The sequence below is a fragment of the Glycine max genome, chromosome 9 (genome assembly GCF_000004515.6).
Source record: "Glycine max cultivar Williams 82 chromosome 9, Glycine_max_v4.0, whole genome shotgun sequence".
In the NCBI taxonomy this organism is placed as follows: domain Eukaryota; kingdom Viridiplantae; phylum Streptophyta; class Magnoliopsida; order Fabales; family Fabaceae; genus Glycine; species Glycine max.
Window position 1 is genome coordinate 41,052,401 of NC_038245.2, and position 13,956 is coordinate 41,066,356.

General features: G+C 32.8%; 1 protein-coding gene across 3 annotated transcripts; it reads right to left on the minus strand.

Annotated features, from left to right (window-relative positions):
• Positions 1-6,877: 6,877 nt before the first annotated feature.
• Positions 6,878-13,427, minus strand: LOC100787677 (mitogen-activated protein kinase 9). Of its 3 annotated transcripts, none has more exons than XM_006587413.4 (11): positions 12,907-13,427; positions 11,532-11,940; positions 11,334-11,461; positions 11,115-11,174; positions 10,508-10,657; positions 10,130-10,285; positions 9,871-10,011; positions 9,699-9,772; positions 8,601-8,702; positions 7,924-8,149; positions 6,878-7,237 (listed from the first exon to the last, which is right to left on the minus strand). In XM_006587413.4, the coding sequence occupies exons 1-11, from the start codon at positions 12,922-12,924 to the stop codon at positions 7,166-7,168; spliced, it is 1,536 nt and encodes a 511-aa protein (XP_006587476.1). In that variant the 5' UTR covers positions 12,925-13,427; the 3' UTR covers positions 6,878-7,165. The 3 variants fall into 3 exon arrangements, with proteins under 3 accessions (XP_006587476.1, XP_040860936.1, XP_040860937.1); XM_041005002.1 differs by lacking the exon at positions 12,907-13,427 and adding an exon at positions 12,542-12,752; XM_041005003.1 differs by lacking the exon at positions 12,907-13,427 and adding an exon at positions 12,276-12,528.
• Between the last annotated feature and the right edge of the window lie 529 nt (positions 13,428-13,956).

Sequence of the window (13,956 nt, forward strand, 5' to 3'; positions counted from 1 at the left end):
CATAAATTATTACAAATATCCTACTATATGGATAGGATAAATGAGACTTGACCATCCCTCCTAATATTATGAAAACAAAACCTTATTCCTTAACCTCGTTTTCTCTACATTCATATTTTATAGTAAAGTATGAGAGAAAAAAATATAAAAGAAAGCAAATTACCATTTAATTCATTTTAAAAATATATTACATCCTTTTTAAAAAAAGTAAAATTATTCACAACAATTTTTTTTTGTCAAAAGATATAATTCAATTATTCAATTGATTAAATAAAATATACAAGTTATTGTAAACTGTCTCACGTCTTTTCATTCCTAAGGATGACAAAAAAAATTATCCTTTTTACCTTAACGTAAGCAAAGCGATTTCCATGCATGCATGCATCATTTTCACACAAAAAAAATTATGGATTGTCACATGTTAGGTCTATTTTGATGTGGTAATAATAACAATTTTTGATGGATTGTCTGACTGTTAACGTATGTATCTTTTTCTTTCCAATTTACTTTCTATCTGCATCATCTATACTTTTAAGGATTTTTTTCAACCACTTCTCTGTCTGTTCATCGTTAGTGTTTCATTAATTTAACTACTAAGCTGAAACTAATGTGGTTATTAAGAATGCTTTGTCTCTGGTAATTGAGTCTATTTACCCTTTGATTATAGAAAGTAGATATGGATTATTTTTGCTGTATATTTCTGGTGGTCTTTTTGCATAAAGGAAAGTCTTAAAAACACAAACATTTTGTTTTCTCAGTGTCTACACATATAATGCGATGATTGTTGGGCTTTGTAAAGAGTGTTTGCTTGATGAGGCATTCGATTTTCAGTGGAAGACAATGGTTGCATCCCTAATGCTATAACATATTCGAAATAATTATATGTGCTCTCTCTTCAAATGAGACACTGATAAGGCACAGAAACTTCTTAGTGAAATGATCACTAGAGGCTTGGCGAAAAGATAAAAGGTCACACACCTCATTTCCATATCAAATCACATTTCTATTGTTGTTGACTTTACATGAATGGTTTGTAAATTTTGTGTTTGTTTGATCAGAGGAGTTGAGTTATGCAGTGGCCTCACTGCTGCTGATGTTTTATCATTCCACATTCAATATGCAGTGACACAACTCAGTAATTATATGCGGACAATACATTTATACATTCTTAAGTATGAGATTTAAGTATCAACTTGATTCTGTCTCTTGATTTCAAAACATGATTCCAAGTGATATCTAATAAGATGCTGATAACATCCAAAATTGTTTTTCAATTCCTGCCAAACTCAGCTAAGCAGTGTAATCTTTGGAAGAGACTGTTTAGTAAGGTTGGAATATTTTTGCTTTCTGACTATGTTAATCAAATTAATCCTTATATGTTACATGCATTACATGTGGAAACGTCCTCATCTGTATGTCTTTGCCCTTAACGTGGATGGTAGTGCCCTAACCAACTCAGCTATGGCCGGGTTTGGTGGCATCATTTGTGACAGAACGGGCTGTGCTGTAACTTTTGAAATAATTAGTTATATCTTTGAAAAAGATGGGAATGATAAAGCAGAGAAACATCTTCAAGAAATGATTGCTTGAGGCGTATTGTAATAGTAAAACTTGGTGAGATGCTTTCTATTTATACATTAAATTATTTTGGATTTTGAAGACAACTAGTCAATCTTTATCTCTTTTTTATTGTTACACATGAAAAAGAAGATGGACTCCTATAGTTGACTTTGTTTGCCTAAAAGCAGAGAAAGTAAAACCTGATTTTTTTTATTGTTTCTTGTTGTCTTTTTTTATAAAAAAAAATAAAAAAAAGAAGCTTAAGACAATGCTGCCATATATGATACAAACATGGCAGTTTTCAGATGTTAACTGAGCACGAAGGAGATGAATATATGGTAAATAGGAAAAACAGCTGTTGTGAAGGATGGAAATAGACCCATTTTTTCTAATGCATTCTTCATACATAGATTGCCAGGACCTCTATTCATGCGTCCAAATGAAGGCAGTTAAATAATTTGACAACTTCAATTTCTCCTGGGTTATCTGCATTAGGTAATAAAAATAACTCAAAAAAAGAAGGCTAATCATATATTAGTAACCATGCAATTTTAATGGAGTCTGGGCATAAGCCAACTTTTAAAAAATCTGAAATTTTAGTTCCTTTTCATTTGTCTGCTGATACGTTCATAATGTATTATGGTTGAAAGTCATCTTAATTGCGGTCACCCTTGGCTTTCCTTAACAGCAGCCACTTCAGAGCTCCTTCATTGTGATGGGTGTGAGGAGGTGTGTTTAATCTCACATTAAGGTCTAAGTAGTGCTTATAAACCATAGACAATTCTCACCTTACAAACTAGTTATCTTGGGTCGAGTTAGACCCTAAATCCAAATTCTAATTCTAATATGTTGAGAGTGGTAGAAAATTGTTATACAAATCCTTCCAACCAGAGCAACTTCATTAGCAGGCATCATATTTAAAAAGTTGTGCTAGGAGGTATAATAGCAGGCACAAGGTTGGTTTCTGTGTAAGCTCACTCTAGGGTCACTTGTTAACATCACATTTTAATCCAAAACCTTAAGATTCAAGTTTATGGGTCTTCTCCTCACTGATATAGTGTTCAACTTTTTTACTTCTACTCATGTGAGACACCTCACACTTGTACTCTAGCGAGAGGGAGAAGTCAGAAGGTATAAATAGGAGAGAAAATTAATGAGTTACATTGGATTTGGAGTATTGTAGGTTGGAAAGGAGAGCTAAGACTCCTGGAGTTGTGAGTTACTTTTATTCCATCTTCCCACTTGATTCTGCAATCTTATTGATTCAGACTCAGACCATGCACGACGTTGAGTTGGTGGAGAATGCTGTTGCCTCTGTCCCACTTCTCTACAAATATTTGCCCTTCATCTGCTTCAAGATTATCAAGCCTTACTTCTTGTTTGTCGAAACTCTGAGTGGTTTACTTCATTGAGGCTGAAGCAACTGATGATCTTTTCATATCAGCATTTATTGTTGATTTATGTTTTGCTTGAGATTCTTATGTCAGTTTAACTGAGACTTGAAAAGTTGCTCAGGCTTTTATTTCTACACTCTAAAGTGTATACCAAAACATGGAAAGTTGATATCAGCATCTAATGATGAACCACAAGACATGTAGGTATAGTTTTTTAGTGTCTTTCACAAGCTCCTTATGCGATTTAGTAAATATCATGAGTCTTCTTCTCGTCATGTGTTATCAGATATGATAAGAACTTTGACTAACTAAGTATATTTTTGTAGACTGGAATTAAATTTTATGAAAGAAGTTGATGAGATTGAGAGCCAATAAAACAGGGTAAAATCATCATCTATACTATCAAATATGATTTAAAAGGATTTTCAGTTGGTATTCTATTTATAATAGAATAACCCCTAATCATGAATAATTTTCCAATTCAAATACTAATTGGACTTGGATATGTGCATCACCTGTTACATATGTTATAACTAAACTAACCACCGCCGCAAACAAAAACAACGCGCGCTTTCAGCATTCTAACGCCATTTTGATGTTAACCCCAAAGGTGGAGATTGTTCGCTGAGAAGCTGGATTTTGGGGTGAGAAGTTTTACATCTGATGCTAGTATGCACAATTGATATAAGACATTAGTTTTCGTCAATTAGATCAACAGATATGAGGAAAGGATATAATTGTAGCGTTGTTAATCAAGAGACCTGATTGAACATTAATAATTAACAGACTTCGACTTACTTTTTAAATTATAGGCTTAAATATATATTTTTATCTCAAATAAATATTCAATTTTTGAATGTGTTTCTTAATAAATTTTTATTTTATTTTTCTAGAAAATAATAATTTATTTTTGGTTTTCAATATTTTGCTGTTTTATTTCCTAACATGATAATAAATATTGTGTTTGTTTAAATTAACAAATTTTTTGTTTCAGTCTTATAATCTAAATACAAATGAAAAATAAAATTCAAAAAATAAATATAAATTTTGTTAATTTATTAGAAACTTTAAAAAAAAGTGTCAAAAACTAAATGTAAATTTATTTTTTTATTAAGTTAAACACAAAATAAAAATTTATTAAAGATAAAACCTAAAAGTTAAATATTTATTTGAGATAAAAACTTGACACCAATGGTTTATTATAGGTGGATGCTAAGCCGATATCCTAGTCCTCCAACGACCTTCGACCAAACCAATCGAGACTCTGATTTCACATTCACAAACCAATACAGAAGCAGAAGTGAAAAATCTGTTCCTACAAATCCATTCTCATCAATGTCATTTTCAGATATATTAAATTTTTGAAATTTTAAAACAGAATTTTAAACAACTAAAAATATAAAATTTTAATTTCATTTTAAAAGGTACAAAATTGAAATTTTTTTCTTGATAGAAGAACCTTCCAAAATGTTTGCATATTTTCTTTATAACCTTCATCCTCTCTTTCACTTGAAAGTTCTCGAACTGGCGACTCTTATCTCACGGTTAATGATCCTCTTCTTCAAGAACCACCGTTTGAACTTGTAGAGTGTCGATCGAGTGCGGGCGTATGGGAACATATAGAACTGCACTCGCCAGTCAGGGGAGCAGCCGTCACTGCCCATCACGCGACAGAGGTGCTTGCTGGCGTGACGGGCCTAGACCATGTCTTGGACCGTTGACTGAATGCTGAGTGTGGTAGTGTACGCCGCCATTTCCCGATTCCCTGCGACTTTTCATGCCACATCAGTATTCTTCTTCTTGGAAGCACATCAAAAGTATATCCTCTTCTCTTTGCATTCATTTTCTTTCACCCTCACAATTTTAATTTTTTTATCCAAACATAAAATTTTGAAAATAAAAGAATTTCAATTGAAACATTTGAAATTCTTAAAATTTTAAATTCCCTTATCCAAACATACTTTTAAGGGAATTGTTCCAAGCCTTGTTACTTTGAGCATTCTCATTAATTGTTTCTGTCATATGGATCAAATAACTTTCGGCTTCTCTGTATTGGCCAACATTCTCATTCTCAAGATGGGGTTACCAGCCAGACACCATAACCTTGAAGACTGTCTTAAGGGACATATCAAGAAAGCACTGCTCTTTCACGACAATACAAGTTCAGCTCAACCAAGTTAGTTACGGGGATTTTTTGATCAATTGGGATATGCAAGATAGGAGACACAAGAGCTGCCATCAAGTTGTTGAGAAAGATTGATGGATGATTGACTAAGCCTAATGTGGTAATGTACAGCACAATTATTGACACCCTGTGCAAAGATCAACTTGTAAGTGAGGTTTATGGTGGTTTATTTTGCTGTCAAGGAAATTTCTGCTAATGTTGTTACTTATACTACTCTAATACATGACTTCAGCATTGTGGGTAAGTTGAAAGAAGCAACTAGTTTGTTAAATGAAATGGTATTGAAAACTATCAACCCAAATGTTTATACCTATGATATGGTTGATGTATCATGTAAAGAAGGAAAGGTGAAAGAAGCAAAAGATGTGTTAGCTGAGATGGTGTGAAACCTGATGTTATTACTTTTAGTATTCTAATGGATGGGTATGTCTTAGTTTATGAAGTGAAGAAGGCAAAACATGTATTCAATGCTATGTCCCTAACGGGAGTAACTCTTTCACACTTACACATCCTCATCCTGATTAACGGATTTTGCAAGAGTAAAACGGTGGTGGATGAGGCATTGAATCTCTTTAAGGAAATGCATTAGAAAAATATGGTTCCCAATGTAGTGATATATAGTTCTCTTATTGATGGTTTATGCAAAGTTATGGGATCATCTTAAACTAACTCCAAGCTAAAAAGCAGCATATGTTAGTTTTAGGAGGACAAAAAATAGAAGAAAAAAAATTTATAGAGACAAAATTCATATTTTGTTGATTTTATAGGAAAAATATATTTTAGCCAAAAATTAAATATGGCATTTTGTGTTTATGAAGTTATTTTTTTGTTTAGATTAAATGAATGTTAAAAATTGTTACAAACAATATAAATTGAAATAAATTTAAAAACATAAAAGAATAAAATGAATTAAAGAAAACAGATTAAATTGGATCTAAACAAAAAGATAAAAAAAAAAGGTTAATTTAGACTAGTGAATATATTAAAATTAAAATAAACGTAATAATATTACACAAATCATTATCATCATATGCAACAAATATTACCCAAATCACTATATAATTAAAATAATATTTTTTTAATTTCACGAATCACTAAAAATAGTTAGTGTTAATGTCAGGCTTTTTTTTTACATTTCTTAAAGAATATAAGCATGTTGATAAATTACTAATTTCACACTCATGATGTTTTATTTGAATTTATTTAAATATTCTATTTGATATAAACAAGATATGTACATTATATTTTGTAATTAATTTATTGCAGTGACCTAAAATTTAAATACATTATAGTTATCATATATTTAACCAGGCAAGTATGGATTTAGGAACAACAAGTATAAAAAATGGACACTGATAGCTAAACTCTATCATTCCTAATTACGCATGAAAACAGTTTCAAGCATCCTATGCATCTACGATAAGAATATTGATAATATGCATAAACTTGACGCCTTTAAAATCATGCAAAGCAAGAGCAATTTCTGCAAATATTCTCATAAGGAATTAAGGTGATCTTTGGTTTGAGTGTTTTCATATTCAAAGAAAAGAAAAAATAGGAGTAAAAATACATTTGCTTACAATTTAGAAAATATTTTAAAAAACGGATCAAAATTTGAAAACATCAAATCAATGTTTTTAGCATTTTCTAAGGAAGTAAAACCGCATTGACATCTTAAAATATTTTATTCTCAATGCATGTTTTTTAAATTTTAAAAATAAAAAATAAAAACAGAAAATAAACACGCAAATCAAGCACAACCTTAGATAATTGACACCATCCCTACGTAGCACGTGCAGCAAAAACAGGTTCTATAATACATTGTGCTGCAATAATGAGTACTTTTACACAACTAAATACTTGCATGACTTGCAGTGGTAATACGAAATGGTAGTTCAATACAACAGAGCCCTACAGTTAGCTTCTAACCCCCAAAAAAATGTGAAGAGTTTCTATTCAACAACTCATTCTCTCTTGAAGAAAGGAGCATAGGAAAGTTAGAACAAAATCATGAATGAAGTTTGAACTAAGCATGGAGGGAAGCAACCTTCTGTGTCAACTCATCCAGCTCATCGTTGACCCCTGTAAGTGGCTCCTCCTGTGGAAATAGAAATAGGGTCAACATAACCAAAGGAGAAATGTATTCAAAGAGTAAAAAAATGGAAATAAACATAGATCATTTGAAGGCAGATGTGTATTGTGTATACTTGATAGAACAAGTAAATCATAATCAATTATTGGCTCTGATACATGTATCAAGTATGATATGATTATTCTAAAAATATACTATTAAGATACAATACGTGTAAAAGATACCTATCTAGATATATAAAAATTCATAGAACATAACAAATATATAATGACAATTCTGCAAATCCAAATTAATAACATACTTCCTAGACATTACTAAATCATGGTCATCATGAGTCACTTCCTATTGTCTACAAATAGGGATGATATCAATCTTTCTTGAAATCATTCCTAAAGAGAACAATTTCCATTTTTTATCAAGGAATAATACTTCTGCGCTTTTATATTATACATGCTTCTATGTCTCATATCTGGTTGTAATGGATTTCCATAACTATTTTTAAAGCTTCGATACTTCACATATACATATCGTAAAGTATTTAAGCGTATAGGATATGAATACAAATACATGAAGCAAATGACAGTATTGGTGCTTCATAGATTCTTGGATATTCTAATGATATCAAACTCTCCAGCTAGTACCATTCCATTCCACACAATACAAGGACAGCACTTGAAAGGAGAGTTAATTACCTCTGAAACTTTACTTTGTTTCACATCTATACACTTTGAACCACTAATGCTGGCACTCTTCAACAGGCTACGTGCGCTGCAGTTTGGCCTGGAGGGTTCATTTTGTGCATCTGGATTTCCAGAATTTGTCACATCAGACCCTGGAGGACTCTGATGATTTGCTCCAGTTGGATTTTCAACATCATTGTTTTGATTATTTTCATCCTTGGGAGCAGGAACTCGCTCTCTGCAAATTGTTAATTGAAATAGTCAATGTATGATACTTAAATGATATCAGAGACAAAGTGCATGTTAGGATTTCAGTTACAAACAGATGTTTGCAGCAAAATGAGTTTTGCAAAAGGATCCCCACCCTTCCTTTTGCAAAATGAGTTTTGTAGACCATTGATTTGATCTAAGAATTTATGCACAGCAAGTCGAACTGAAAACCAAACATGCACTAAGTTTGCAGGCACAACTGCCAGCCTCATCTATGAAGATTGTAAAGACAACACTAATCTGGATTATATTTTTAAAATCCATGGTGGTAATAAAAAAAAAGATATAAAATAAACCTCTAAAAGGACAAGACAAAAAGGCTGTTATTAGTGTAAGTCTGCAAATCAAGTATTTGAACAGGTTCACCAAGTTTGGATCTAGAAACTGTAAAGGAACCTAGATGATTAACCAAAACTTACCTAGGTAAGGAGGCGTGTTGCCTCAACAATGGAGTGCTTCGTTCACCTTTGCCATAATGCTCCTCAAGATGTGCAAACTGTCGCTTGAACCGGTCAACCCCACTGCAAAAAGATAACACATTACACAGTTCTTAGATGACATGCAGAAAAAAGACAATCAACTATCAGTTGCTTCTCAAGAGTCAAAACTTGTACAAGAATCATCAACAAAAGCTAAACATGCATGCCAAATGTTTTGTGAATGGAAGCTCTAGCTCTTTATAAGAAATTGCATAGAAAAAATCTAACACAACTTTGGTGCAACAACAATGTCCTGACAAAATGGTTGTAAAATCAGGTATCATGAAAAACATATCATAAAAGCTGGCTTAATATTTTGTCACATTTATAAAAGAGCACACAAAGGGGATGGACAGACATGTCTTCCAAGCACATCTGTTTTTACAAACACATGAAGCCATTAATTTTTCAAATGCATTGGCTGTTCAGGCTCAGGCAGGGGATTGGATTCATTCCAACTACCCACATGGATGTGCCATTTTTCAGACCATCACAATACAATCCACGAATCATGAAACCCAGACTAATAATCAATGTGATAAGGTAGAAGTTCCACTAAGAGCCAGATTGGTTTAAAGTTGAGTGGAATTGATTTTGATAGAACTGATTAATGTAATTGAGATGTGTGCCCTAATTAATTTCAACCATACATTTTACATTGAAACATGTGCACAGTATGAGAAATTGATTGTAAGTGTCAAACAAACAAGTCATAAGACATACACAAAGAGTAACTTCAAAAAAATCCTAAAAACCCATAATCAAATAATCTTACGATAGAAGCCATAATTAAAAATATCAAAGCTTCACAATAAATACTAGGAGATGAAGCAGGAGCATATTATAAAGCAGGAAAAAGAATTTCAATTATGAACAATAATAGAACAAGTTCTAGAGTCAAGACAAGAACTACATAATATTTAGGGTCATAGTTTATTCAGAAACGACCATATGATAGCACTATCAGAAATCTGAAAACCTATCAAGTTAGAGAAAGAAATAGACTGAACTTCCCAATAGTCAGTATTACTGCCCTACCTTGGATACATGAAGCTTGTTTGTTCTCCACCACGAAGATATTCTTCGAGCATCTGAGGATGATACTCTAAAATCTGTTTAGTACAAATGTATAACTCATTATTACCAAGGCACAGAGGAGAAGACAATAAATTATTAAATTGAATCAAGTCATTGAAATGTATGGCCATACCTCTCGATAAATCAACTCTCTAACATCATCTTTGGCCAACTTTCTCCTCTCAAACTCAAATTCAAGCTTTGAAATGGGCTGAGTGGACGACGGTTCACGGTCCACATTTGACAAACCATGGAAATAAGGATCTCTTAGTGCCTGCAAACACAGGCATAACAAAGAAGTAAGGAACCTTGGAAATTATCTGCATAATTGATCATCATTTGGTACACATTCAACAAAATTTCCCCTTTTATCTAGGTAACTGAAGAACAACCTCTTCAGCTGCTGGACGATCTTTAGGATCAAATGCAAGTAATCGCTCCAGCAAATTAAGACCCAATGGATCTGCATTTGGAAATTTTTTGGAGAATGGAATAGGTTGCTTTTTCTGCATGCTAGCAAGGTATCTTCTAGCCTTCTCATTCCGAATCTGTAAAATTAAGATAAAAAATTACTAACAAGAGGACATGTGGGAAGAAATAAAGTAAGCATGGAAGACACTTATAACAACAAAATCTGAAAAACATGAGAGACGAAGTGTTTTAGAACAGGAAAAATAGAAGCTTAGAATTAATGTCATTAGCCATTACAGCTTGCCACAATTTTACCTATTGATGTTAAAAAAATGTAGAATAGATTTGGATGAACTGACCCTAGAAATGGTTTCAGCAGGAGGAGTACCAAGAAGGTCAGTTATGAGATCCAATTGGTGCACTACATTTTTTCCAGGAAACAATGGCTTCCCACTGAGCATTTCTGCAAATATGCATCCAATGCTCCAAATATCAATTGCAGGCGTATACTGCAAAAGACAAGGATTTGAAATTACACACTAGTGCAATACTTAAATATATTCAACTTCATAAATCATACACAATCCCGGTAGAGGAGGATTGAAGAGGTAACCGATCTAGTGCGTAAAAGGCTTTGCAAAAGGATAATGAAGAAGCAACTAAAACAGAATTACATATATATCATATATGTAGCAATTGATATATGATAAATAAAGAGAGAGAGAGAGAGAATATACAGTCTACAAGGAAATTAGAACATAACACATAATTAAGTATAATCACATAACACATAATTAAGCATAATCACATATGTAAGATAATATTCAGAATTGAAAGGTATAACCAGAGAATTGGACCATAACACATAATTAAGCATAATCACATATGGAGCAATAACAGTTTAGATACATGTCACAAACTACAGAAAAGGGGGAAAGCAAAGTGCAAAGAATACAAAAAGCTTACTTTTGAGAAAAAAGAACCACAAAGTTCAGGTGCACGATACCACCGAGTTGCAACATAGTCCTTAGTAAGAGCAGGTAAAATCAGTCAGCAAAATGTTTAGAAGAATGATTCTGGAACAGAAATAAAGAATTTGATTGCACTTTCCAGCAGAAAATCTTAAAAGGCAGAAGCAAAAGCAAAACAGAAATAATAAGTGCATCAATTTGCTAGAATACTTACGGTCCAGAATATAGCAGATGGGGCCTCATTAAATGAAACTCGAGCAAGTCCGAAATCACATATTTTTAGTTTGCAATTAGCATTAGCTAGAATATTTTTTGGCTTCAAGTCACGATGAAACACATTTGCTGCAAGAAGAATGTTATTTTAGTTTAATATCACTATCTGCAACAGTCAAGGACTTAATTACAAGGATACCTGTATGTATAAATTTGAGGCCTCGAAGAAGTTGGTACAAGAAAAATTGGTAGTGCTCGGGGGTAAGATCATCATTTGACTTAATTACTTGATGAAGGTCAGACTCCATCAACTCAAACACAACATAGACATCCCTGAACTCTCGTCGTGAGGGAGGAAGCATTATATGCTTAATTTCAACTATATCAGGATGTTGGAGCAAACGAAGGAGTTTAATTTCTCTTAGGATCCGTGTGGCATCTGACACATGCTCAAAAACATCATTGATTTTCTTAATTGCAACTTTTTCCCTAGTTTGAGTGTCAACAGCAGAACACACAACACCGTAGCTCCCTTTTCCAATCACTTCGTGGATTTCAAACCTACTTGCCTCTCCATACTCAGTAAAAAACTCTACCACCGGTGCACCCTGTTTGATAAACCAGAAATCATTATGTAAAAAGAGGCAAATAAAATGTAAAGCCAATTTGAGTAGACTACAACTTAGTTTGATTGTCTTTCAACCTACTGCAAGTTATATGGTAATAGATGTAAAACACATGTAGGAGGCATCAAAAAGCATAACTACAAAATATATGGGACAGTCAGATAGCAGACAATTTCACACTTCGCATAAAGTTGGCACTTCTTGTTATATGCAATTTGTGATAGCACAACAAACTACTGCCTTTTTTTAGTGTCCAATGTATCCCCGGCCAAGAGCCAGAGACTGATCCCTCAAGATACGGAATTTAAGGGGTTAACCTTTTCTAACAGATGTTGGACCTGGGGATCGAACCCCTGAGCACATGCTTAAGGGGCATGGTTATTTGCCAACCATATCTCACCATATTGGTAAACTCTTGCCTTAAGTCATGAGTGCAAGGGGGATAAATCAAAAATCATGCTAATTGCTTACTATGTCTCTTCCTCTTCATTTCCCATTTATAAGAAAACATAGCAAGGAAAGGAAAGTTCACCATGATCAGGCTAACTTAATAATTGCCAAATGCTACCTCTTAGTTTCTTACCATAACCTGAAAGAAGCACCAAATGAAATCGATTACAATCTCTGCAATCAAACCTCTCTAGTACTCCCCCATCCTTCTGCACATTCCCAGACAAAACTTAAACCAGATTCTTTATGGCATTACATCAAATATAGCTCTATGCCAGGATTAAAAAAAATAAAAAATATAAACACACAAAAGTCAAAACCAAAATAGTGATGCCCAACAGAGAAAAAATAAATGCCAAAGAACCAAAAAGGCACAAAAAATGGGTTGGAAAAAAAATTGAAACTTGAACAATACCCATTACCCAAATAAAGCTAGAGTACAAAAAAGGCACGATATTATGGAACCCATTAAAAAAAAGTATTTTTTTAAAAAGGGACCTTTTTGTTACGATCCATGGAAGAAGATTTGAAGTGGGAGCGTTTGGGGACTTTGAGAAGGTTGAAGGAAGTGGTTTGCTGAGTGGGAACGTTGGCCAACTGGGCACGAAAATGTCTCACAAAGACAATGTTGTTAATATTGTTGTTGTTGGCATTGTGTTCTTGTTCTTATTCTTGTTCTTTATGTTTTTGTTGTTGTTGTTGTTGTGATGGTGAATGTGAGAGTTAATAGAATTGCAACGATGGAAGAAGCGACGAATGCCATCCACAAGTATTCCTCCTTCCTCCTACACCGCCCATATACACTCACTATTCCTCAATCTGCGCCACTCCAATACACCATTGCTTCTCTCTCTTTTACTTCTCTTTTCCTCTCTTTTTTAGTTTTCAAGTGTCTCGTCTCATTTCATTTTTCCTTTTTTGGAATTTTCTGAGCCCCAAGCCTGCGGAAAACATGGAAAGAAATCTGAAGTGTACATTAGGGACAAAGTTTTGATGTAATCTTCGTTGGACATTGATATTTTTTTTTTATTTGGATTTGACGTTGAAGATGGACTAAACAAAGAATCAAAATTATTTTTTTAATAGCGATCAAAATTGTGAATTTGAAATTACAAGCTAATCAAAATTACAATTTAATATTTTTTATTTGAATAAATTACATTAATCATACCTGAAAATTCATGAAATTATGCAAAAAAATTCTATTTTTTATATCATTACATTAATTACCCAATGAATATAGCTGACAATAAATATTGAGTTTGTAATGAATAACTTTGATCCCTATCCTCAAAAGATTTGTGTAATTTTATGAAGTCCTAGGAATAGTTAGTGTGACTTTTTTATTTTTTAAATAATATGTAAAATTTAGTATTTTTCATTATTTTTTCATATGAATAAATATTTTATGCATCAATAGCTTATATATATTTTTTTATATTATCATTTATCAATAAATGTATATTAAATTTGTTGTTTTTTATTATCATTATCTTAAAAGTTATATCAATAATATTTTTTTATAAATAGACTATGTAAATTTTTTAT

Excerpts from the sequence above, each read along its gene's own strand:
- LOC100787677 (XM_006587413.4), bottom strand. Across the intron at positions 10,658-11,114 it reads GTGGTTCTTTTTTCTCAAAA|TATACGCCTGCAATTGATAT; the intron begins GTAAGCTTTTTG and ends TGTCTTTTGCAG. Across the intron at positions 10,286-10,507 it reads CTGCTGAAACCATTTCTAGG|ATTCGGAATGAGAAGGCTAG; the intron begins GTCAGTTCATCC and ends TTAATTTTACAG.